This window comes from Semicossyphus pulcher, unplaced genomic scaffold (assembly GCF_022749685.1).
Source record: "Semicossyphus pulcher isolate SPU_LCO1_2020_fin unplaced genomic scaffold, fSemPul1.0.p SCAF_26, whole genome shotgun sequence".
In the NCBI taxonomy this organism is placed as follows: domain Eukaryota; kingdom Metazoa; phylum Chordata; class Actinopteri; order Labriformes; family Labridae; genus Semicossyphus; species Semicossyphus pulcher.
The window spans coordinates 2461471-2489051 of NW_027211700.1; the positions used below are offsets into that span (position 1 = coordinate 2461471).

The window sequence follows — 27581 nt, forward strand, 5'->3', positions numbered from 1 at the left end:
TCAAGGTGGCTACGTCGGTTATCAATACAGTCCATAATGATTATTTTTGTTAGTCATATTCCCCCCTCCTCCTCACACACCTGAACAAGCTAAATGTTGTTGATTTGGAGTAATTTTGGCTCCAACATAAACTAAAGTGCGATGTGAACTTTTGACAACAACTTGTGCACAGCAAGACAGAAAATAATATGGATTTAATTTATCACCTCGAGCACTGCCATCTGCAAACACACAGAGTGTAACCGCTCACAACAGCAGCAATTAAAAAGCCATCTCCTGCACCGGCTCTCAGACAAACACCCAGAAACAAACCATAATGTGTCTGCTGGTTAGAAATGAGGGAATCAAGCTGATGAAAGTTGACAATTAACACTAAAATATAAGACACAGACGTCCCTGTCTGCAGCATTTGATACCATTAAATGTGAAGTTGTATTATAAAGTATTAGGACCACTTATAACTGAAGAACGGATTACATAAACCAGACAGAAAGCATCTGTCATTTTCACACACTGGGAACGTTTAGTATTTGCTCTGTTTATTCACGACTCTAAATATCAAGTTGTTCACGTAAACGATGCTGTGATTCATTCTGTCTGCAAACAAGTGATGCTGCTGCTACATTTTCAGACAATAAAACACATTTATCTTTAGAAAAACAGACAAATGTTTGGCCTTCACATTATAACACCTCTGATTTACACTGAAAACCAAAATAAACTCATTTACAGCACGCGCATTTTATAGTTGGCCTCTACACACTCGGCCTGCAGCAGTGAAGCAGGCTGTTATGGCTGCAACCAATCAAAGTACGCCCACTGAAAGTTGTTGTTCTTTCCACTGACAGGCTCAGATTGTTACTCTAAGTGTCTGACAACATTAGAGAAAGGATCCCTACACAGATAGACCTTTTTGTTAGAGAGGAAGATGATTTTTTCCACCAGACTCCATTGACAAAAACAGTCATTTAACGGCACAGAACACAGGAGTTGTTGCTACACGGCTGCCTTGGTTGGTTAGTTATTGTGTTTTATTGTGCGTTACATTAATATTGTGTTGGATCCAAAATTACCATTTAAGTTACACAATGACACAAACAAAGTAAATGATCAAAGAGCAGTTAACCAACAACTCCTGTGTTCTGCAAGGTAAAATGACTGTTTTTATCAATGGAGTTTGGTGGATTTGAAGAGAGCGATGTTTCGGCTGTTTCTGGTTTAAAAAAAGGATCTTCCTCTTGAACAAAAAGGTCTATCTCTGTAGGGAACCTTTCTGTAATGTTGTCAGACACTTAGAATAACAATCTGAGCCTGTCAGTGGTTTAATTAGATTTTCTTCAGGCCTATTTGCCCCAAATGATTAGGTTAGCCATTACAGCCTGTTTCATGGCTGCTAGCTGAAGCGCTCTACTGGAGAAATTCCAAAACTTTTTGTTCCGAGGATGTAAATACCAGAATTCCCCTTTAAGACTACAGAGTTTAGTGTTTACCACGAATGTTTTACAGTGCAGAGTGAGATATGTTGCAGCCAAACACGCCTGTTAGCAAACGCCACAGCAGATAAACGTCTCCTTCAATGATCGTCAAAAGGGCCGCACGCAGAGACGAACCTCATACATGCAACTGTGAGTGTGTGTGTGTGTGTGTGTGAATGTGTGTGTATGTGTGCGAATGTGTGTGTGTGTATGTGTGTGAATGTGTATGTGTGTGTATGTGTGTGAATGTGTGTGTGTGTGTGTATGTGTGTGAATGTGTGTCTGTGTGTATGTGTGTGTATGTGTGTGTGTATGTGTATGTGTGTGTATGTGTGCGAATGTGTGTGTGTGTGTGTATGTGTGTGAATGTGTGTCTGTGTGTATGTGTGTGTGTATGTGTATGTGTGTGTATGTGTGCGAATGTGTATGTGTGTGTATGTGTGTGTATGTGTGCGAATGTGTATGTGTGTGTGTGTGTGTGAATGTGTGTGTATGTGTGCGAATGTGTGTGCGTGTATGTGTGTGTGAATGTGTATGTGTGTGTATGTGTGTGAATGTGTGTGTGTGTGTGTATGTGTGTGAATGTGTGTATGTGTGTGTGTGTATGTGTGCGAATGTGTATGTGTGTGTGAATGTGTATTTCTGAGTTGTATTTTCTGTCACAAGGTACAAGCATTTATCTGTGGGTGGTGGAGTTGCCATGGAAAAGGGTTCTCATCAGAGGAACACCTGACGCTTCACTACAGCCTCTGTGGACTTCCTATTCCTGTCATTCTCTATTAACTCAGAGACAGAGTGTGAAGACACACACACACACACACACACACACACACACACACAGAGCAGTGAACAGATGGATGTAGTAAAAGCTAAACTGTCCTCTATACTGTCGTCTCAAAGCTTTCATTCACGTTCAGCTGGTTTGATTACTGATACACGTTCTGATGTGTGCATCCAAAGGGTGATGTTTTATGTAATTAAATGTAATTTTGTGTTAGCCTGGTTTTCAAAATAAGCTTGCTGAGAAATCATTTAAAAATCTTGTACTTTTTGGACATGCAACAATAATTTGCATGTGGTTAGCGTGGTATATGTTCAGGCACCAAAGCCGCTTGGTTTGGTGCAGGAAAAAGATCATAGTTTGTGTTTAAATGTGTTAACTTATGTTTTCTTCTTTGAAATAAGGTCAACTTTCCAAAAAAGCAACAATGATTGTTTGTTACACAAAGGTATTAAACCCAGATCTCCTGCATGAACGTCCTAGGTTTCTTTGACCCTCCATCGCCCCTTAGTCAACCCAAACAAGACGTTCAAGCTCTTCAAACGACATCAGCTGACATGAATTTAATCAAAAATGGAAGTGTCCAGAAATCAAGCCAGAAAGGTACCTAGATGATCATATTTTGAAGCGTAGGGCAGCTGACCGAGCTGTGACATTTGAGTGAGAACGGTCTCATTTGGTAAGTTGTTCCAAAACTGAAAATGTCTCACACTATGACCTTAAAGTAACACATTTTATAAGTAGTTTATGTGCCCTTTATTTGGTATTTGTACTCAGTGGTGTGGCTTTAATGTGGTTCTTATTAGTCATTGTTGAAGCTTGCATTGTTTCTGACCAATAATTGTAGTAGAAGTTAACCCACACACCTGCCTGTGAGCTCCACAGGGTCATGCATGGAGATTGAGCTGTTTGGTTTTGAACTTTGGGGGTATTTAGGTGAACGGCAGAGGATTGGATTATTCTGCAGGAGAGCTTTGAGAAGTTTTCACGGACGTTTTGAAGCATTTGTACAATATGAAAACCAGAACTCTGTGTGAAGGAGGAAACTAAAGGAGAGCCCTGCAGACACCTTTCATGTCTGCAGCGGGTGAAGTAATACCATGAGACGAATGCATCCTTAGCTGGGTTATTTACCTGGCTTCTGTGATTCTTTTCTTAAACCACTTTAATATATTTATATCAGTTTGTTTGCATTGAGATTTCCCACCATTATTACTTCTTCTTAACAAATAAACTGTGTGCTTGTTGATCTCAACTGGGTCTGGGTGATAACATGATCTTAATCGAGGATCGAAACTCGAAAGAATTCCTAACGTACAACCAAGCAGGCTGAGCTAATGTTAGCAATAGCTGAGCATGCTGCTCGTCCTGACTTTCTGTGAGTGGTGGGGAAAAAAACAAAAACGTCTCCTGCCTACCTGAACGCCCTCATCCAGGTCTACACTCCGCAGTGTAAGCACTGGAACAGCTGTTCTTTATTCCTTAAGCTGACATTTGAATAAAAGTATGAATCGTAACGTGCAGACGCACACAAATACGCGTGCAGGAAAGTGGCAGGAAAAAGGCTTAAGAGGTTTTGTTAGGATTCGTCTGCTTTCCAAGCCAACAATCATAAAGCCGCTCCAAAGGGGTGAAACACGCTGTCTGCTGTTCGTGTGTGTGTGTGTGTGTGTGTGTGTGTGTGTGTGTGCAGCTGCAGAATTTGCATTGTGATGAGCGTGGAGCTAAAAGCATTATGCAGAGCGCGGTCTCTCCAGTCACGACTGTGAGGCTCTGAAGTGTCGTCTGGACGGCCCTCGTGCCTCTCTGCTCGGCTTCAGTCACCGTCTGAAGATGCCGTATATCAGCTGCTGCTCTTTCGCCCGTCACACAATCGACCTTAGATTCCCTCTAAACGCGCATGAAGCATTTGCTGATGGTAAATTATCTCATTTTTGGAATCAGCAGTAAAATTATCTATTACTTTTTTATCATTTTCTCGATTGATCCATTAGATCGACATTTTTCATCACAATAGACCTCAAATTAAATCCCTCTGAATATAACCCTCGTCATCCGTCCTTCATTACTTCCGTCGGTTTAATATATCTCTCTCCTCTTTCTTCTTTATTACTGTCTTCCTCTCTCTCTCTTTCCTATCTTATCTTTCTATTTCTGTCCATTCATCCGTCTGTGGAGCGTGCGGCCCCAGATGTCCGTTCTGTGGCAGGTCATTACACGACCATGAGCGTCCTAATGAGCCCATTAGCCGCCCCAGGCCTTCCCTTCCTCTCTTACTCACCAATCTCTCCTTCCCCTCTGCCCGACTCCTCCGTACTCTCCCAGTTAATCAAATTATGTCGTCCTTCTAGCCCCCGATCGCCAAGATCAATTATCACCTCTTTTTTCATCTCCTTTTACGTCTCTCGTTCGTGCGATGCGCTCACAGGAAGTAACAGCTGCAGGGATGTTGTAGTTACCGGTTTACATGCAAACTGATATTTTCTTTTACTTTAATTTCCACACATGCCCGTTGTTTTTGTTCAGCCACACTCATATCTGTTTATCTGAAAGCCTCATTAATGTGTTAAAAGTTTCCCACCCACTTCAGACCTGTCATATCTTCTGTAAACTTTCAAATTAAAAATGCAAAAGGCTGCCTCAAATCTTTCCACTCCCTCCTCTGTAATGCCAGCCTCACAGTGAGTGATTTTACGGCAGACTTTTTTCCAACGTTGAGATGAAATCCTGAGTTTTGCTGAAGTTGTGGCTTCTGTCATCTTGAACGCTCATAAAACTCTGAGCTGTCTTAAGTCTTTTTGTCGTTCCAGGAAATCAAAAATGTTTCATATTGTTGTGAGATTTTAATCCTGCCTTTTGCGAATAGAGAAGTTCAATGGCGGGTCAAAAATCAATAGTTGCACTCACACTCACTCACACTCAGGAAATGTAAATAATGTAAATACTGTCAAACACATCCTTCTCCTGTGTTTAAACCAGCCTGTTTCATAACAACCTATTTTTGTCATATTTTTCTGGTATCCTTTGCACTCTTCACCATTGCACTGGTGTCTCAGTGTTAACAAGTGTTGTTGTTGTGTTTTATTATCTTTTCTTAATGTATTTATACATGTAGGCTTTTACACAGGAGTTTATTAGTTTAATGTACATGTAAATAGTAGTTTAATGTTTATTGTTTGTGAATTTTTCAGGGTCGGGTCGTGGTGGCAGCAGGCTTTTTCCAGTTCCTCCTGGGGGATTCCGAGGCGATCTCTCCAGTGACCTCTGGATCTGACCCGGGTTCTCCTCCCAGTTGGACGTGCCTGGACATCCACAGGGATGTGCCCAGGAGGCATCCTAATCGAATGCCCGAACCACCTCAAGCTCCGTTTGGTGAGACGTATTAGCGGCTCTACTCAAAGTTCCATCTTTAAAGCTTCCTTTCCTACTGGTCAAAAAACCTGCTAATGCTCGGCTTCTTTGCTCAGTAGGAAAGGTTACAATCGGCATTCAGACCCGGGTCAAATGACTCTGCAGTAGACCCGGGTAATTATCGCCTCAGCACTGATCAGCATTGATGGGAACACAAAACCTGTGTCGACACGCTAATCTCCACTCCCTTTCTGACGCAATGCTCTGCTCCGTCTGTAACTTCCGCGACTCCTTTCATCTCAGCTACAAATTCCGCCCGTCTCCGTCCGAGCAGCGCTCGAACATCGTTCCTGTTTACTAACCCTGTTTCAGGCGCGTTTGTGACGTCAGTCGGTGATGCAGCAGAAAAGAGACCGACAGGAGGATACTTCACTGGCAATTAGAAAAGAGACGGCAAATAAGCAGGTCTTCCCGGGTATACCTGCAAATAAAACTGACTCTGATTCTCTCCAGCAGCAAACAGGATGTGACACTAAAGTTGGGCGCTAGCTTGCTGTTAGCACTATATGTTAGTGTGACAGCAGATAGCTTTAAACATTATCATGTATTAACATTATTTTGCATTTTGTGAATATTTAATGCTCTTTTGTTCGTGCCAACAGAGCAGACTTACCTGTTCGTATCGATGCTATTTGTGTTTGTTTTTATGTTATATTATGTTGCATTGAGCTGTATGCACTATTGCACATGGACACATTCCCCTCAGGGACAAGATAATTACAACAAATATAAGTAATAAGTATATCTTATCTAATCTTAGATCTGGAAAAATTGACATTTTGTAGTTGGGAGGAAAGAAATGCCTCGCTAGCATCATGTTAGCTTGTAATGCTAACCCAGCTAAATTCCTGCACACACACGAGCAGCTGTGGATAAAAGCTGCTTCTGTTTCTGCTCAATTGTTTGTGTTTCTTTCTTAAAATTTCTACCAGGTGCATGATGGGAAACGATCAACAGGAATCTAGCCGTAGTAAAGATGATGCTGCAAGAGGCCCAGTCTTTGCAACTAACTTTCCTGCTTCCTGAGCAGGAGGCTGACTTCCTTATCAGCCTAATGCGCTGACACAATGACAACTTAATAGGCTTTGGCGTCATTTATAATTACCTATTAGACTTTTAATTACAGACTGTACAGTTAATTGACGACAGCATATTTTAAGGGCAGCGTGTATTCAACAGATGGATGACTTTTCTTCTTCTACTTGAATATTTTAGACTTCCTGTTTGAGTTTGAAGTGAAGGGAAAATGGAGCCGGTGGAGGTGATGGCAGCTCTTTAATGAGAATATTTTTAGGTGTTCTATTAATAACACATGCACAGTGTTCATATCAGGGCAGAGCATCTTTGAGGACACAGTTTAAGGCTCCTTTTCCTCCTCTTTTTAATCACACATAAAGCGAGATAATGTGCATGAAAAAGAGAGAAAAGAGAAATCTCACATTACACAACTTGACTCCCCCGTCCGGGAGCCTAATGAGGGTGAGTTATGTGATCAGTTTAAATGTCGTGGAGAACTTTTGGACTCCTACACACGGACGCAGTTACACAACAGCCGACTGCAACCACGCAGAGAGACGGGCCAACAAGCATCCTGCAGGCTCCCATCGATAACTGGGATGCCACCAGCGCCCACTTAAATCTCATTGGCCGTGCAGGCTAACTGGCTCGTTATTAATAATAAGATGGCAGGAAGAACAGCTTGCCTGATGAGGAAAGCCCTTTTTTTAAGTCAGCATGTTGTTGTTATATAAAACAACAGCAGGTTTTATGGAGGAGAGGAGGAAGAAACACATGAACAACAAGAAAACCCATGAGCTGAGGAAGATGCTATAAATGGCCGACCCTTTTCTCACATCTTTACCCTACATTGTTGTTTTATTGGATTGCTTTTTTAGCACTTGGCTGCTTCGTGCATCTTGGGCAGATTGGACAGTTATCAAGAAATCCAAGTGTGAATTAGAGCGTTACAGACGGATCAAAATCCAATTTCTGAAACCAACTCCAGCCTAAAGTTAAAAGTTGAAGCCGTATCTCTCCAAGCAAAACCTCTCCTCAGCCCAAGTGTAACTACGTCAGCAAGTGATGTGTGGAGGAAGCATCATCAGGGTCACTATCTGTGATATTGGCAGCTGCACTGACACTGAGATTTAGTCAGATTTAAAGCCACAGGAAGCAACTGGCTTTAAACACACGGGTCATAAATATACTGGGTTTTTGCTAGCTAGTTTGCTAGCTATATAGACGTTTGGTGTAGGAACCATAGACTGAAGGCTATCTGAGAAGTTGGACATCACCCATTGGGGGACTGCACATCTGAACCCTTTGTTTTACAATTTGGGCTGTCGCCATCTTGTTTTTTTGGAGCCAGTAGGGACCATACATGGACGAGAAATTGGAGCTGGAGAGGAGAGAGGAGTTGGCAAATGTATTAGCTAATCCTACAGCTAGCTTGGTTAGCTAGGTGCATCTATAATTTACAGTAAATGTGATATTACCATATTGGTCTGAACGTAAGATGTTTTTTTTCCCTTGAAATACATCTGAAAAGTCTGTCTTACATCCGCGGTCCAGACTTTTAAATGCCAATACACGTTCACAACAGTCTACGGCGCCACTTATCTGTAAAGCGAGTGTACCCCTCATGACTGAGGCCAGCCGTCACTCACAGCTACAGCGCCAGGGGGATGAAAGATGGAGAGACACGCTGATTGTCCGAAACAAAGTTAACCAACTTTTATCAATGTCATTAAATAACTGTCAAGCAGCCAAGAAATACAGTGTCACAGAGGGTAATCTACGAAGACAGCAAGCCCAAAAAAATCATCTTAAAAATGCTACCAGTCTTAGCTAACAGATGCTAACAGATAAATCGTACTGTGGTCCTCAAAGCGACCACTTTTGGTCGAGTCTTTTGAAAAATATAGTCTTGAAAGGGGGGTCGTCTTATAGTCAAGGCCGTCTAATTCTCAGACCAAAATGAACAGCCGACCCCTCAGAGTGTCTTTCAGTAGAACCGAACGCTAAACAAGACATTTTTTACAATCGTCCTGGTAGCAATTCGTCAATCAAAGGTAACCACGCCCTAACGCACACCCTGCTTTATCGTCTACGTGACTCTAAATGGGACCTTGGTTTACTAAATGAACATCATGCTGCATTGAAGAAGACGTGAAACTAGAAAGTCAATGAGCATCAAATCAACTTGATCAAAGAAATCAGTTAATCCCTCCTTAAGACCTCCGTCCACCACTGATATCTACTCTCCCTCCACTAATGAAACAGTCGAATTAATTTGGCCCTCATTAGCAGAAGGAGCGCAATGAACAGGTGTTAGCAGGGAGAGTGGATAGTATAGATAATGGATGTATGGATGACCTGAAGCAGAAGATGACGACATGACTGACGCTACATGCTTACTCTCTCTCGCTCACACACACATCCGATCTGCACATGTGAGCAAAGAACACAACAGAGGTTCAGGAGGGCCGTGTCGTAATTTCCTTCAGGGGGTCATTTGGTCATCGAGCAGGGTTTGTACGATGACTCACAGCTATCTGTCTCATGAAAGTAACCTAATACAAACATCAGACAGGACGCAGAAACGTCCGTTTCCAATACTATAAATAGAAAACAGCTTCGGAGGGGGAGGGGATCCTGGTGGAGTCACAAGGGCGAAAAGAAAGAGATTGCGTCGTTATTTTGCACGTTACAGGGGTACAGTGTGCAAAAACATGTCAATATTTTGTCTTGATATCTGTAAATGTCGACTGATTCTGATGCCTTCAGGTCAGGCCGTGCTCCAGTGAACTCCTGGCCCACAAAGCAAGACCACAGGGAATAAAGAATCTGGAGCCGAGGAGGCGACAAGGAAGAGCAAAGAAAGATCTGTGACACCAAATGATTCCAAAATATTTTTTTGTAATAAAAAGAGAAGTGCCAAAAGCTGCAGTTCCTCTGGTGTCCACTTGAGGCTGTCTCCAGCAGTGAGTCAGTCCCCATACAAACATGTTTACAGCCTGGTACAAAAAACATATATATATAACTATAGCTCATTTCTCTCTTCATGACAACTGTACGGGGAAAATCTTTATACAGCTCACCTGTTTACATTATATTAAGGCTTAAAGTGATGCAGCATTAGGGGCGTGGCCTCTTTGAGTGACAGCTGGGAGCTGCTAGCTGTCTGCTAGGTGTCCCCTCAGCTAACTCAGTCACTGAACGTAACCTCTGGGCCGTGTTTGTGCTGCTGGAGCCTTTTGGAGATTTGTTCATGTTAATATGTATAAACAGACGTCCAACAAGTCTGCGTCCCAGCTGTGTTGGTGATGGAAAATCTAGCATTACTTTATTGATATTTTAGCACTTAGTTGCACATATAAATGTCTGCGATCACCATTCCTGGCTTGTTAGCTCGTTCAGTGTTTGTCAGACATTGATTTATTTGAGGCTGCCCGTGCATGGGAGGCAGGACTGTTGTGGGCTTTTCCTGCAGAGAAGACAGCAGCCTGTAGTGATGTGAAAACCGATTATTTTAAAGCCCCCCTCCAGGTAAAATCCAGTGTTTCACCTTGTAAACATCTCCATGTGGTGTTCTTCATGTGCTACAAGACGTATCAGGGACAACATCAGCAGTCATCTCCATGGCTGGGCCTGTCTCCTTTTAAACTGCAGTGTACCAAGGACAGGCTGAACAACACGTGCTCAGATTGGCAGGTTTGAGACGTCACAAACCTAAGGAGCCAATCCCGTTAATGGACGGGGTGACGTTATGCATCATTATGTGTAACCTATGGCAACCTCTTCCGATGCACGAGCCTGCTGTAACCGTCATCGTAATGTTTGCAAACTCACTACTGACGACCTAAGTTAACGTTACTACTGCTAATTACTACATTTCAAGCTAGCTAAGTTTAACAAGCTGCCACTAAACGATGGCAGAGACGTGTTTTGTTTTTTGCAATGGAGCGTGTGGTTGGAAATGTACAATGGGCGGGACTTTTTCAGGAGCCATGGCTAAGATGAGGCATGTTAACCACCATCCCGGAGCTACAATCTGAGCCTGTCAGTGGCAAAAACAAGCACTTTTAGTGGACGCACTTTGATCGGGCGCATTTGACCTAGGGCATTATGTTGCAGTCACTGTGGCCGTATCACAGCTACGGCGGATGACATCTACTGGAGCGATTCTAAAAGTTTTTGTTCCTATGAGTAATTTCGACAAATTTGTAAAAAATAGGGCCCAGGTTTAAAAATACCGAACTTCTCCTTTAAGTTTCCCCCCATGTTCCACAAGCTCTCTTAGCTCGTTTTACTCTTCATATCTTTACATTTGCCAACCTCTCGCTTCTCTGCAGCTCCAACCTCTCGTTCAAAAATGGTCACTTCAGGCTCCATAAAACAAGATGGCGGCGGATAAAATGCAGAAGTTGAAGCTTTACAGTCCACAAAAATGCATCGATTTGACTGACAAAACACAAGTCGATTCACAGTCTTTAAAACTAAACAGACTTCCTCCTTTGAGTCTGTGTGTTCGACTCAGCAGTGCGCTACCTTCCCCGATCACACAGCTGCTTCCACAGCGATCAATCAAGTTTTATGTTCAGTCTAACGTGTTAAAAAACAACAAACAGACACCTCTGTTAAAGGTGAGAGAGCTGGCCTCTGCATGTCATAATCCAGTCTATAATTAAATCTCGGAGTGACAGTTTAATTTGCACACCGCTCTGCTCCCAGATCAGCCCTCGACTCCTCGGACCGGCAGGGACGGACGCTTCTGTCTGCTCTGGAGCGACACGTTTGATGACGTGATGAAGGATAATAACCTCTCACTGTTTTATTGCATTGAATCACAGCGGCCCACAGAGGTCGACTTACGTTACACGCTCATTCCTGAACATGAGGAGCGAGACTTTGCGAGAACCGTTGCGTTCTTATATCTCTGCACCTGTGCTGTACAGAAAGTGCTGGAATATCTCGACCTTGAAGTGAAGCAAGAAGGGATCAGATAGGATTAGTGTGATGTGGGGACATGATGTAGCTAATATTTGATGTACCCTCCAACCTCAGCAGACTGTCAAACACTAACATGATGATACTGTCTGGAGCGGGCAGGTTAAGGTCAGGATTCAGCAAAGTGAAACAAATTCAAAGACTTCTGCTGCTAAATTTATTTTACAAATCAAGTCAAAAAGCAAATTCATTTACAAGAAGACTGCAAAGAGTTTAACAAATGAAGTCTGACAGCCTCATAAACCTAAAGACATTTTATTCAAAGACAAAGATTCTGCAAAGACTGGGTATCTTGCATAATCACTTTTTTACAAGACTACAGCTGGATAGAGATTATTTCCCATCATGCAACTGGTGGAAATGTACAAGAAGAACAAACAATGGAGCAGAAGCTTTTAGTCACAGCTGCCTTTGTGTGTTCAGTAGTTAGAGTAACCTGCAGGGATTGAGGCTATAACGTTAGCATTAAGAGCTAACAGGCCACTATTTCCCTCGTTATACTGTAACCGAGCTAAAGATTCAATGAACATGGAATGAAGTTGTATTATAAAAGGGACCATGAGTAAGGACGATGTATCTTCACAGAGCGACTTTTCAGTCATTCCGGTTCAGCCAGCGTTTAGTGATAAACGTCTTCCAGCCCAGAATTCCTTCTCCGTGCGCTGCATTGTTTACAGTCCAGTCAGCAGCTCGAGAAGCGACCGTGTGTTCAGATCAAAGTGAAGGTAAATTCTCCCTCCAGATGTGTCTGCTAAATAAACGCTGTCATCTCTCGGTTCGTCCCATCCCCCGGAGGAGCGCCCGTTCATCTGTCTGTGCTGAGTCTCAGTCTCACTGTAAACAGGAAGTTACACAGAGGCTGCACTCTGGCTTACTGCAGCGGGATGAAGCCCAAACAGAAACAGATTCTCTTGTGATCGACTTTAATTAACGGCTCTTCAGTTTGCTGAAAGAACAACATCATGATGCAGATTAGGAACAACATGAAGCTTTGTCAGGTCTGTCCTCAAGAGGAGAAGAACACTACTTTAACATGAGACGGAGGGCGGAGCCATCATTTATGATGCATTCAAAGAAGTTGGGAAATGTAAACGCTGAGCGGCTTTCGTGACACAGCATCAAGGGAATTTGAAGTTGAATTTTTGATCTACAACAGATTGTTAGCTGTCACATGCAGATGTTTGTTTATAGAGATTAATAAGAAGTGGCTGATGTCATTACGGCGGATTCCTTTCCGCCTGCTTTTGCTCTCCACACGGACAGCTTTTCCTGCGTACGGTGAAGCCTGCTGATACGTGATTGGTCAATACTACTCCGACTACAAATGTACTACAAATGGAAATCAGAGCACTTCCTGTACTTAAATCCTGCACCTCCAGATTCTACTTTTTTATGCAGAGATTACACCAAACACTGACTCTGTTGAGCTACAGATCACATCCATCTCGCATCTTTTCCTCCATGAACTCCAGCATGGTGTCTAAGAGCTACAATACTTCAATGTTGTTCAGTTCATTTTTAAAGAGATGCACTCTGACAGGCCTTCTTACTTAAGTTTCTGTTTACAAAGGGAACATCAAAGCTCTGTTTCCTGTTTCATTATAAATGTAAAACGCTGGCACTGTACTGTCTTTGCTACACCTCATAAAGAAAACAAATCTGCTGCATGTTCTTTTAAATAAAATATAAAGTATCTATTTAACATATCTCCTGCTTCTCTGAGGTTTCATGCAGCTTTGTGTGCTGAAACAGGCAGGACGCTTCCACTGTGTCATCGGTGATTTGGCTGATCTGATGCTGCAGGCAGAGTCCGCTCAGTGACCGCCTGTGACTCACACACTACTGCAAGACCAACCACCGGTCAGGAGGGGCAACCCCTCTGTGTCTGACCCACACACACACACACACACACACACACACACACACACACACACACACACACACACACACGCTCAGAAAGCCTGGGTTTTGTACAGCCTGTCTCTGAAATTGGTTTCCATTAGCTCCACTGTGATTATTAACTTTCCATTGATGCAGCAGCACAGTGACGTCAAGCCGAGTCCTTGACGGGGACGCAGCACACAGGCACCTGCTGGGGAGCTCAACAAGTGTGTGTGTGTGTAAGAGAGGAAGAGAAAGAGAAAGCGTGTGTGTGTGTATCCAGTGAAAGCAGACTTACTGCACAGAGCGATGATGTGGCTGCTGTCTTCGTGGACAAACTTCTTCGTCACAGCTTCCTCCATAATCTGCTTCACCTGCACACAAAGGGACAACATGTTAGTGGAGTCATCATGAACGTCTGAACTGAGCTGAAGCTGCCACTGTTTCTTCTCTGTACAGGAAAAGCAGGATTTATTTATTATAAAATGATGCTGTATTTTAATTACTTCTAATCCAAGCGTAAACCTCCAGGGCTGAGAAATAAAGCCACGAAGAAGAGCCAAAAGCTGCAGTTCCTCGAGTGTCCACTTGAGGCTGGCTCCTAAAGTGAGTCAGTCCCCATAGAGCCCCATGTTTGCATGTTTACAGCCTGCTTTTGCCTCCATCTGCATGTGTTTGTATACATAAATAATATGACTCCAATGATCTGTAGCAGCCATAAACACTCGACATGATCACGGCAGTGATAATCTGCATTGTTTTACACTAATAACTCTTCTGTTTGCTCCTCTCTGGGCGGATTTGTTGGATATCAGACTGGACTGACAGAAAACCCTCTGAGGCATCGCAGTGTTGCCCACACTGTTTAACTGACAAGTGATTTCTGGGAAGTACAGTGCAGAAACACCACAGTAATTAGCACTTTGCAGACAGAGAGAATGTTGGAGAGACCACATCAAACGCCTTCAGGCCCGAGCACTCGGAGACGCTGCAGGGTTCGTTCTTTCCAACAATATTTTATGGTTTTCAACAAACAAGGAGCTCGCTGTTTAAAGAAGCTTAAAGTAACAAGAATAAGACAAGTGCCTGATGGCAGCTCCAAAGGAAAGCTCAGAGAGTAAAGTTAAGGGATCATCATCTGGGGAGTATGAATGTGCTCTGTTCTTATCTCGTCAAACTTTCTATTTGGTCGAAAGGTGGCAAAAACCTCCCCCATCGAGTACATGTCATTGAATCCTTTGGCTCTTTTCCTGGTAGCTAATGTAGCCTGGGGCTGCTAGCCTCAAGTTGAGATCATTTTCAAACTCTTAAGCTGTGTCCCAATCCAGCATCCTTCGGAGGATGTATTTGAAGGCCGATTGCGTCACAGCGGCGCGTCGAAGGCTGACCTATTTCAAAGGCTCCTTCAGCTGTGGCGGACACATGCGTCCTCCTTTTCCCGGGCCACGAAGGATCCATCGGGTGCATCCTTCACGGTCCAACATGTCCTGAGATTCATGGCGCGCCCATTCAAACGAGATGGCGGACTCTAAAGCAGCCGAGGAATACATTTTAAATGTGAAAGTTTTTGGTTTCAACTCGAATAGCTGAGATACAAATATAAAAGAAATGAAAGTGGCCTTGAAACAACGGTTTCAAACTGGTGACGCAAGGTTTAGGGCGGGAACAGCTTTTGACAAACAGGAAACTGGAAATCCTCCGTAGACCAGACTGTCTCATTCCAGTTCAGCCTCAGCGTCTGCACAGGCTACGAGTGACTCATCCTCCATAGACCGCGTCCTTCGAAGGATGCAGCCCCCGAATTGAGTCACAGCTGTAGTCTTCAGACTAAAGAGACACCGACTCCTGTGACGAGACTCCCGGAAAACATATGTCACCAGGAGGGTGGATCCTAGCGTCTGGTGTCACGTTGGGTCGTCTAATCACTTTTCGGAAAAGCCAGCAAAACTGTAACCAAAACATCGAGCTTTCCTTAACCTCAAGATTAAATGTAAGGAGTATAAATATGTATTACATTCACGTATATGTATAAACTGCAGGAAACCATCTATTTAAAGATACACTTGCTCCTTGTAACTTCAACTGTTTGGGCTTTGGGTTTGGGTTTTGGGACACAGGGAGGAGGCCTGATGTAAGAGTTTCTGAGGCATGCACTGCAAGGTCCTGCAGCAAGCCATATCTGTCTGAAACACGGCAGAGGGTTTCTGTTCAGTGACTGAATTAGCTGAGGTGACACCTAGCAGCCCCCACCTGTCACTCAAAGAGGCCACGCCCCTAATGATGCATCACTTTAAGCCTTAAACAGGCGTGTTGTACAAAGATTCTCCCCGTACAGTTGTCATGAAGAGAGAAATGAGCTATAGAGACCCAAACTGTTTTTTGTACCAGGCTGTAAAGATGTTTATTTCTGCTGCAAAGTTTAACATGGGGCTCTATGGGGACTGACTCACTGCTGGAGACAGCCTCAAGTGGACACCAGAGGAACTGCAGTTTTTGGCACTTACACATCTGAGTCGTTTGGGGTGGAGACTTCAGACTGTATCCATCCCCTGCAGCTCCAGCACTAGAAACAGACACATGTGCTTAAACTGATCTTTCAGACTTTGTGTTTTCACACATTTATGAAAGAAATGTCTGAATACATCCCCCAAACATGCGGCTGTATCGTACTCTGAGTGCCTTTGTTATGACTGCCAATTCTCCCGGCTGACAATCAGAATAGAAACCTAACAGTGCAGAAAGTTCCTGATTAAATAAACATTAATATAAAAGAATTATGCAGCGTCCTCTTAACATTGTGACAGCTTCTAATAACAGCTCTGACAGTGTCGCCCAAACATCCGCACCGCTGACTTCCAATTAACATCCCGCCATCCCGGAAACGTTGAGCCGAGTGTTGGTGCTGCGTCTCAGAGGAGGAGAGGCTGAGTGAGTTCAACAACACTGACTCAGTCTGCGCTCGCTCCTCTACCTCTGCTCTCTCTGTAGAATTAGTGTCGTCAGTAATTAAAGCCAGGCCTGTCTGACACCTCGGCCTTGTTTGGCTCTAATTGATAAACAGGATGAATCTAATTGCTCGCTTGTGCGATAATGAAGCTTCAACTGCAGCAACTTTTCCTTCCTGTGTTATCAAGGTGGGGGAGGTCGGAGCTGTCGTTCCCGTTTTAAAGCCCAAACATTGTCGTGTTTCTCGCCTCGTAACGACTCTCTCGACTTTATCCGCCCGGATACTACGGCGCTCTTTACCCAAATTGAAAATCTTTACACCTCACTGAGTGGAACTCAATGTTGTGTGCAGAAACATGGGACAGAGGTCGCTTTGTGTGTGACTGAATGAATGCAGCAGATCATCGACAAGAGTGTCTTTAATGTGGATCGGGTATTTAAAGCCGATACCTGTCCCTTCCCACCACACAGGACTTGAGCAACAAAAAAATGGGAAATATTTAATGTACAATAATATCTTTATAATGTTCAATACAATCTAAAGAGGGCATATAAAACTGAAGGTTACAATATTCACTTGGTTTTTATCCATATACAGTATATGTGTATGTGGAGGCTGTGCGGTGGTTAGGCTGAAGTGTGACCGACTCCCTACCATCTCCATGCCTGCTGTCGTACTGTAACCCTGACCTCTGACCTGCCTGCAGAGGAGGAAATTCTCCATAGTAACCTACAATACAGTTAGCTGAACTGAAGGGGCATTCAATGCCTCCCATTATTATATGGTCATATTATTCATGTGCTGTTATGCAGCTGGTCTGACCTGGAAGTGCAGCTGGGCTCATATTTACTACCATAAAAATCCAAATGATGGAAGCTGTGATGAGCGGTCCTAATGGCTCGTTAGGGTCAGTCTGTGACGTTTGAACATATCACGGGGTTGAGAGGTCATTTTGTCTTTCTGCTGCAAATTTAAAACTGCCTGAGAATGAAAACAGAGTCACGCTGTTGTCGGTTTTATCAGTTGGAAGAGTTCCAGATACCTGGTCAAACTGGCTCTTCCTGACACCCACACACACCACAAACTTCCTCTGCAAACTTTGATAAGAACAAAACAAGGAAATGAAGTGATGTTCAAATCTTAGCGTGCCTGTCATTGTGAGTCGTTGTTTTTATTAGTGAGTACAGATTATGATTTGTTTAATGTTGTGATTTGTTTGTCTTTGCAACTAGCCTGGACGAGACTGTTGCCTATAATCATATTAGCATTTTCCTGCGCACTAGCTTGTAGGGTTTGGTCTTGTCTGGCAAACTGGCATTTGACACTTATCAAGAGAAATCGTGTTTCATGATGATTTATGGGATGCTGCAGTTACGCACTTTGACCCCAAACCTAAAAACTAGCTGTGGTGGAAGCAGAAAAGCGGTGTGAGGCAGAGCGACTGATCTCAGCGGCTTCGACGCTCTCTGTTTCGCTGACATGTTTGAACCATAAAGAAAGTTGCTACGTTACAACCTGCTCTGTTTCCATCTGAGCCGCTGCGTTGCACAGACTCAGGTGTGATCTGTGTAGATAAGCGCTGCAACGGTCTAACTTTTTCTCGCCCACTTTTAAAGAAAACAGCACTAAAATGCTTGGCACAGGTAAAACGAGACTCGTGTAGGCTGATAGAGGAGTTTAATATGATGCTGAAATAAATAAAAAAAGGAAAACTGGTCGGGCGGGGACATTTTTAAGGGGGTTAAATCACAGTGGTAGATGGCTTTGTCGTCGATCACTGTCGGCGTTTGGCGATCGATGATTGCATCGTCAATCAACCCAGCACGACCAGACTGCTGACATTAATTTGTGCATGTCTAAACATTAACGCAGCAGCTACTTTGTATGATGTACATTTATCGTGCAAACAACAAAATAAGAGTGTGTCCACGGTCGCTGTGGTGCCATGTTTGATTTGCATGAGTTAACTGCATCAGAAAGTAGGTGGCTCCATTTGTGAGCCTTTAGATCTGCAGACAAGGTTTTTGTTTGAGGTCATATTTTTTGCATATTATAATGAACGTTCATGTCTTTAAGAGAGACAATAAAGAGGACACTCATGGAAGCACTCTCGTCCAATCTCATATCATTAGTCAGAATTAACTGTTGCAAAACATCAAACAACAAACTGTCCACAGCAACCAAAGTTAAAGGCTCCACTCCGAATTGTTCAGGTATTTAGCTGGTTAAATTAGGTGGTTAAATTTGGCCAGAGATCGAGCCCCAAACTACAACAAGAGTTTAATCCATGTTAATCTCATTTATAGATTCTACATAGAGATGTAGAATCAGTAGGCAGGGACGAGGATTTCTGGGAAGCCAAGTGTTCTGTTTAAACTACGCTTGTAGTAATATTGACCAATCACGTATCAGCAGGCTGCGGCGTATGAAGGAAAAACAGTCTGTGAGGAGAGCAAAAGCAGGCAGAACGTAATCCACCGTGATGACATCCCGGCTCCCATCAGCGTGATCTGACAACGATTTAGCTTCTTATTAATCTCTATAAACGGACGTCTGCATGCTAACAGCTAACAGCTAACAATCTGTTCTAGATCTCACATTTAACTTGAGATTAATTCCCTTGACGCTGCGTCACGAAAGCCGTTCAGCGACTTCCTCGAATGCATCAGATCGATCCGACCTCCGTTCAACAAACGAGCATTTTAAAAGTTTTCTTCTCCTCTTAAGGACAGACCTGACAAAGCTTGAATTTTTACTTCATAGAAATCTGCATCATGGTGTTGAAATTTCAGCAAAGGTAAGACCTGTTAATGACAAGTTAATCGCAAGAAGTTTCTCTTTCTGTAACAATGCAGCACGCGGAAAAAGAAGTCTTGACGGGAAGTCGATTATCGTTTACCGCCCGGCACGTTCACTGCTGTCCCCAGAGGCTGTATGGTCTCAGACTTTAGCCGATGGGATCCGAGATTAATTTATGTGAGACGTCTATTAAAAGGTCTCGATCTAACACTAAACAAGCGGACATCGGGCTCAGGTCAGAGTGAATCTCTGGAGATCTCTCACACAGATCCTCTGAGTGAGCACGTCCTCTGCAGAGACGTGAAAACAAACTCGCATATTAACCTCCATCTGTAACTCTACACAGTGAATCAGGCAGAGCAATACACAGCGGACGGTCAGAGGGTCGATACCTTCACCTGAGCCGAGCGACTGAGAGACTGAATTGATTGTGTTCGGGGATGAACCGGTTTAATTAGAGTGGGGAGTCTGGGACTACATCAGGTTTAGAGTTTGGTTTGTTGCTCAGTGTGTGACGAAGAATATTAGGAGGAATTAGGGTTGAATATGAGCTGATAAAAAGGTTCTGAACAGTGAAAGTAGAGGACAGAATCAAGGTCCCACAGTTTCAAAGAACAATTTTATACTTAACAGAAGTTAATTCTTCATGACAGAGTGTATAATAAATTAATCCATCGTACCGGACCGTCATGGTGAAGAAGAAGCTGACCCGTAAGGCGTAGCTCTCAATTTACCAGTCGATCTACGTTCCAGCTCTCACCTGTGGTCATGAGCTTTGAGTAGTGACCAAAACAATGAGGTTACGGATACAAGCAGGTGAAATGAGGTTCCTCTGCAGGGTGTCTGGGCTCAGCCTTAGAGATAGGAGGAGAGACGGAGCTCAGACATCCGGAGGGAGAGCCGCTACTCCTTCGCATTTAGAGGAGCCAGTTGAGGTGGTTCGGGTACCTGATTAGGATGCCTACTGGGCGCCTCCCTGTGGAGGTTTTCCGGGCATGTCCGACTGGGAGGAGACCCCAGGGCAGACCCAGAGCCTGCTGGAGGGAGTATATGTCCCACCTGACTGGGGAACGCCTCAGGATCACCCAGGAGGAGCTGGGAGAGGGACGAATAACTTGCTTAGCCTGCTGCCACTGCAACCAGATAAATGGAGGAAAAGAGGTGGATATACATCACAGAGTCATGATCCAATTTGGACACATCCTCTGCAAAATTAGACGCTCAGAGCAAGTGCTCCAGCTGTCCAGCACGTGGGAGGTCGGGGGATAAAAAGAAACACTGGAAGGCTGCTAAACTGTGAACATTGAGAATATTTAAACCAACAACATGATGGGTTTTCTAAACTTTCCTAATTAGTTGGTGTGCCTGTTGGTGTGCCATTCACCAAAGGGTACCTCGAAACAGACGCCAAACAAATGTTTTCTTGTACATCTGCACGGGACTCAAAACACAGTCAACGACCAAAGGTCCATGTCTGACGACAGGGGATGAGAACACGTTGGACACTTGTAGGATTACGCAGGAAAAACTGTTAGTAACTTTTCTTAAGATATACTATTTGTCGTTGGGTTTGGTGCAGATAAAGTAAGAAAAGATTTTCTTTCATCTTATTTGTCTCAGTAACCCTTCTTACACTGCGGTTCCACCTCAAGCCTTACCGTCACGAGGCTCCGCCGTCATGCAGCCTTTTTCATTTTACATTGGACCAAGCAACGCCGCCCCAGTGTGTGTTTTTACAGCGTTCTGGCGTTGTGGAAGCGAAACGTGCGCGAGGTGAAAACAAACAGCACGTGCTTCAAATACACACACACAGCTCTTATTTCGCCCTGTCGGCTCTGCAGTTTACACAGACGCCGTCTCACCTCTGTTACGCCTCAGAGGTGGAACGTTTTCGCCCCACCATTCCGCCTTCGTATGTTTTTACATAGCAGTTGAACGTAACAGAGGCGTAATAATCCCGTCTTGAACTGGCGGTGTAAAAGAGGCTACTAACTCCCGCAGGTTAGAGAGCAACTCTATACAACGACACCTACAACAGTCTTTATAAATGACATTAAAAAAGCCTTCCCAAAAGCTTCAGTGTTGCAGGCATGAAATATACTTACAACTGAAACACAAAAAAAGGTTTTTAAAATGTTGTCCATGTAAACGAATCTACATATTTGTTTTTTGAGACTTTCTGACCTTCTGCCCAAAGACCGACCTGGCGAACTTCAGGTTTATCTGGTGAAACTACATCCTGCCAATGTGTTTGATATTTCAGACAGGGAACAACAACATGTGACGTAATTTACTTTAAACCAAAAGAAGGACTTTAATGAACAGCTTCTCCTGCAGTGAACCAAACGTCTCCTTCCAGGACTGACACTGAAACAACAGCATACAGTCGGTGTCACACGGCTGAGAGGAGCTGAGTACGTTTAAAACCCTTCTGGGAAACCTGAAGCTAACGGGTTCTGGGAGGAGCAGAGAGAAGAGCTCATTAACAAACTGTCAGTTACATGTTTGCTTTTCCCTGCACGTTAATGACCGCAGCAGAAAACAACGGAGAACCAACAGTGTCCTTGTGGCCACAACAGACGACTGCCTGTCAATAAGATGTAAAATCTCTGTAGGAAAGAAAACGCAGTCTGATCCTGGAGGATAGTTTGGACAATTCAGGATTACGTGAGATTACAAACCAGAGCAGAAAGTTACCTGAGGTAAAGTTACCTGCAAATAACAGAACGTGAAGGGAGCGCTCGGTGTGACAGGTTTATTACTGACAGGAGAACGAGGGAGGTGAGGCAGCTCTAACGTCATGGAATATAACAGGTATAAACAGGGTCACTGCAGCACCACACTCCTGTGCTCAGAGCCCTGGCACCGGGCAGAGTCCGCTGATAGCACTGCTAGCTGCACGGCTAACTTAGATCCGTAACTAACGGAAGAAACACCTCAAATTCCACAGGATCCGTCTCCGAGTCTATTTTTGACGGAGGCCACTTCAGAGCAGATTGTTCCAAACAGGAAGTCAGACACAAAAACAGCATAGAGCATCCGATCATTTCAAAATAAAACACCACGTACAGACTGGTACAGACTCGGATCCTGTGGGATCGAGGGGTTAGCTCTTGCTCTGAGCTGTTTCAGTGAGCGCCCCCAACAGGCCTGGAGCACCTCTGCATGTGTTTTCTGGGTTTGTGTGGTTTTGACTTTGCATCGTTTCTGTATTTGCAGCGCGTTCATGTCGTTTGCAGCACTTTTCAGTCACTGCATTTGTTTTGGACTTTTGCATGTGTTTTTGACTTTGCATAATTTTTGTATCTGCAGCCCGTTTCTTCTTTTTTATTTACTTATTTGGCCTTTTTTGCCTTTATGAAGAGTGAGAGGACAGCGGATAGGGTCGGAAAGAGAGTGGGGACAAAATGCGGCAAAAGGCCGAGGGCAACAGTCGAACCCGGGGCCGCTGCATTGAGGACTGTAGCCTCTGCATACGGGACGCACGATCAAACCTGGAGCTAAGCCGGCGCCCCTGCAGCCCGTTTCGTCTAATGGAAACCGTTTGGCCGTTGCAGTGCGATTGCCCTTGACGCTCATTTGTATAACTTTAGAATACAATTGAATGTGGATAAAGTCATCCATCACATATTTTCTTTTGTGTATTCTATTTCCTTTAAAGTATGCATAATCAAAAATGGCGTCAGGAGGGACAGCGGGCTGAGCTGCTGCTTCAGAGATCAGTGCAGTCACTCTCCTGCCGCCTCACTTTTTTCATCCTGTTTTAAGTGACATAATAACCTCATCAACAAATTGAGTATAAGTGTTGTTTACTCCTGAAACTAACCGATCATCATTTCATATTTTTTGAAGCTAAATGTGCTTAAACATCGAATCCGCTGGTCTGTTCCTTTCAGTGCCGTTTGAACATTCAGCTGTTGTTCCTCCGTTCAGTCTGAGGAGCTGCATTATGATGTGGCTCCGTCCTAATCAGCTGTTGTGAGGCCACCGCAGAGACACGGCCATTATTGAGGTAATTATTCATGCCTTAGAGAGGAGGAGGAGGAGACGGCAGACTCTGAAGGAAGAGTTAGTGGAATCAATTTGTCTTTGCTTGTTGATCTGCGGCTTACACATGAAACATTTATCTCCTAAAGTTTCATTTATCTTCTTTAAAAAGCCACAAAACCTGTTGAATCAGTTCCTCGGCTTTTACCATCAAGGAAATAGAGCGAAAAATACATTTCAGCCTCAGAAATAAAGCGGATATCGATGCAGTTTAGAGAGCGGGCTCCCTGAGCAGCAGCCATAAAATCAGATTGTTTCTGAGGAACAAGTTACACAACACTCTGCTGTATAATGAGAGGAGATTTCTGCAGGCAAGAGGCAACATAATGCTGTTTCGCTGGGAGCTGCAGTGTGGCAACAAAGGCAGCTCAGTGTCGTAAACAAGGAAATGGTATTAGAAAAATCGAGGCCTCTGGCTGCAACTTCTACCACCTGTTCACGCCTGTACCAGCAGCTCAAACGACAGAAAGTGGGCACTTCTGAACTTTTGTCTCAAGCGAACGACCAGGTGCAACATCGTGTAAGCCTCGGGAGAGACACCCAGACGGAGAGAGGCACAACACGACTCCAAACAAAGGGCATTTGACGTTTTTAATAGTCTCTTTGACATCGTCATTTTGTCTTTGTAGTCCTTTTGTTTCTCTTTGAGGTCACTTGGAGTTCATTTGTCGTCCTTTTATAAATATTTTTAGCCTCTTTCATTATCTTTGTCGTTGTTTTGAGTTTCTTTGTGATCATTATGTTTCTCTTCTCATCATTTTGTGTCCTTTTGTTTGTCTCGGTGGTCATTTTGTAAAAATCAGTTGTGTTATATCTCTTTGTTGTTGTTCAGTGTCCCTACTAAGGATGGGCATTTCCAGTAATCTCATTCGAGTAATCTAATTACCTTATGAACGACTATTCGAGTACTCGCATATTTTTTACCGTAAAAAAAAAAAAACATACGTCGGACACGGACCTCCCGGTTGCTGTCGTTCGGCGTGATGGTGGCTCGTACTCCGGCTCAACAAACGCCGTCAGCTCACGAAGCCTTCTCCTTCTACTTAATGGGAGCATGTCTCCAGTCACCATGTCCGTTATTAGCAGGCTAATCTCCTCCGCTCTGGTATCATCACAACGTGTGCTAACAGGGCTAGCATATGATGTGAGACTGCCTGTTGTCTGTCTCCGCTGGCTTCTCCTTGTGCTTTAAGCGCGTGTGGTGAAACATTAAACTAGTATTTCTGTGATAGTTTAACAGCACATATCTCGCGCAGCACGTTAGCGTCATCTTTTTGTCAATGTACTTCCAGACATCACTTCTCCTGCTCACGGCTGACACGGTGCATGAAACTGAGTTAAACTACTTTAGCTGAATAATGACGAATAAAACTCGAATAATGCCGTGTACTCGTCCCCATCGTCTGTACGTAGTTATTTTGTGTCTCTGTTTCTGTCTCGTTTTGAGTCCCTTCGTAGTCATTAGGTTTATTTTCTTGTTGTAGTTGTGTGTCTGTTTTCTGTTCTTCTTTTTGCTCCTCTGTTAAAATAAATAAAATTAAATAAATAATAAAAAGTTTTCTTCTCTAAATATCGAGTATAAACCTTTAAATCCAAAGCTTATGGTTTCTCTGACAGTGTCAGGAGAAACCTCAAATCTCTGTCAATGATGGGAATTATGATCCTTGAGCCTGCAGCCAATTAGATCCTCCTGCTGGTCTGATTAATCCAGCACTGTAACTGTGGATAAACACTCGTTCTGCCTAAAGTAACCAGATCTGCACTCCAAGAAATCCCACAACGTTGGAAGGAAACACCTCTGAGAGCAGACTGTAACTACATAAATGTGATGGTGTCTTCTCTCGTCCCGTCATTTAAACTCCAGCCTGTCAGTTTTACAAACTACAGCTCAGACTGCAGGATCACTGTGGTCCCTGCTCCCTCTCAATCATCACATCATATCTGTCTCAGGGCTTTAAAACCTCGGGCTCACAAATAACAGTACTTCTGCAGAGAGAGGTGCTTTCTTAACACACTCCTGAGTGTGACTGACGACTCGATTGCGGTGCTTAAAGTCGAAATGACGGAGGAAATAGGATCCGAATTGTTAAATAAAGTTTGCAATTGGATAAAAAAGGGGGGACTGAGAGAGAACATGCTGACACTGACAGAGGACAGAGACGACTTTCTTATCTTTACAGCTACAATAACTCTGCTTCTCCTTCTGGTGGAGGGTTTGGATGCAACACTTCTATTCTTTGGGGAAATATAAAAAGATAACAGCTTCAGAAACTTCTTGTGCTTATTAATTAACACATCTCCTCTTTGCATAGATTCCTCCTTTAATCATCTTTAAACGACGAGCCTCTGTACAAACACAAAAGGGTCCTGGTGCAGCAGGTGGGCACAGAGAGGAGAACCACCTGACAGAGCGCCTCACTGCTGTGATATTAATCGCCAACTGATGCAATTTAACTTCTCGGGGAGCTGCTAAAGCTTTCAGTTGCCAAGCAATGCTGAGAGAGCGGAGAGCGGCTTAAAGGGACAGCGCGCTTTAAAACCTGCAGCTGCCGCTCAAACCATGGGCTCAGTTTATTTAAAATGTCAGGAGGCATCGAGGAGCTTCTCATGGATGAACTGAGGTCATTGATTTTTTATACTGGAGACACACAACACTACAATTAGGATCTGGTATCTGAACAAAGTGGGGAAAATTTAGCTTTTTTTTGGATGGCAAACTGCATGTGCAAACAACAGATCAATGTGACTGTGAAGCAACAACATTCATGTGACGGTGCATTGATCTGCTTAGAGGTGCAGGCGTGTTCGTCATGAGTCTCCAGAAACTACAACCTGAGCTGTTCTGAATAACAACATGTACGTGGATAAACACCGGTCATAACCACTAAGTTGTTGTGATTTTAAACGTTAGACTGTAGGACGTGAAAATAGCCCCCTGCATCTAAGAGAAGCCAGTTGGAAATGCCTTAAACCTGTATTCTCTCAAATGGCCAGCAGAGGGCGACCCGACTGAGAAAATGGTCCTACTTCTGTCTTGATTTATTCCCTCAGTAAACATTTTCCTAACCAGTTAACGGTCTCAATTTCTAGTTTCGAGTCTTCTTCATTAAAGCACGATGTTCATTTAATCAATGATGCTCCCGTTTAGAGTCAAACAGACGTCGAAGCAGGGGATGATTAAGGTCCTGATCAGACAGAGCGTGTTTTGCAGGCTGTGAAACGCGAGGCGCGCCACACTGCCTTTTCTGTTTTTTACTGTTGTTAAGGCAACCACCGAATCATTAGCTGTCAATAACCTAACCGTCATATTGTAAACTGACAGAAGGCCCGCCTCTACATCCATCCGATTGGACAATGAGAAAAAACGGCTATGATGTGATATGATGGGCGCTTTTCTGCTTTGAGTTTTTTCAACTCGAGGCGCTCAGAGCGTTTCCCCAAAAACGCGAGGCACACAGAGCGGAAAAACGCGAGGCGCTCAGCAATGCAAAAAGCTTCCCTCTCATGGAAAACAACTACAAAAAGCCGCCCCAGCTGTTAAACCGTGTTCTGTCTGATCCCTTAGGCCGGCGCTTCCAGAGATTGACAAGTCGCTACCTTGTACTAAAACACACTTTGAGGAGTCAGCTGTTAATCGATTTAGTAAGTAGATCTTGTTTAAAGTCAAAAATCAGCATCCCAGTTGATATCTCAGTTACGATTTAAAGATGGACCTTGCTAACCACGTTAATGCTAGTATTAGCTAATAATTTAGCATTTGCTAATTGCTCGCTTCTCTCCAGGGGCAGTCTCTCGTCCAAATGTGGTCACGTCTGGCTTCAAAAAACAAGATGGCGACAGTCAAAATGACAAGCAAAAGGCTTCAGAACATTAGTACACAAACTTATTAGACTACATCCACTTGTCAACGTCTTGAACACAATATATGCAGAGATTTGTAACAGTAAAAGGAGCGGAAACATGAAACAAATGGCAAAATTGTATCACCAAAAATAACCAGCATGTAAGAAGAGTTTAAATGCAACTCCACAGAAAGCTGCAGAAGCTTTCAGAACGACTGGCTGACACACACAGTACTTTTCCTAAAATGTTACCAACCAGGAAACATTAATAATTGATGCTAACGCAGCACGAGTCACAATAACCGGAGCACAAGAGCAGCCTCGTATGGCCCACTGACCCCGGAATGCAACGTTGGTCTTATTTCCCTCATGGTCGGTATGCAGGAGAC

The 27581-nt window shown here is 43.7% G+C and overlaps 1 protein-coding gene across 2 annotated transcripts in view; it reads right to left on the reverse strand.

Moving 5' to 3' along the window:
- The window catches only part of sgsm2 (small G protein signaling modulator 2), an 83092-nt gene that overhangs the window by 52633 nt on the left and 2878 nt on the right, over positions 1-27581 (reverse strand). For both annotated transcript variants that reach the window (XM_069676532.1, XM_069676531.1), the window contains exon 2: positions 13856-13931. In XM_069676532.1, the coding sequence (XP_069532633.1) occupies positions 13856-13931 (76 nt within the window). The remainder of the gene's footprint in view (positions 1-13855; positions 13932-27581) is intronic.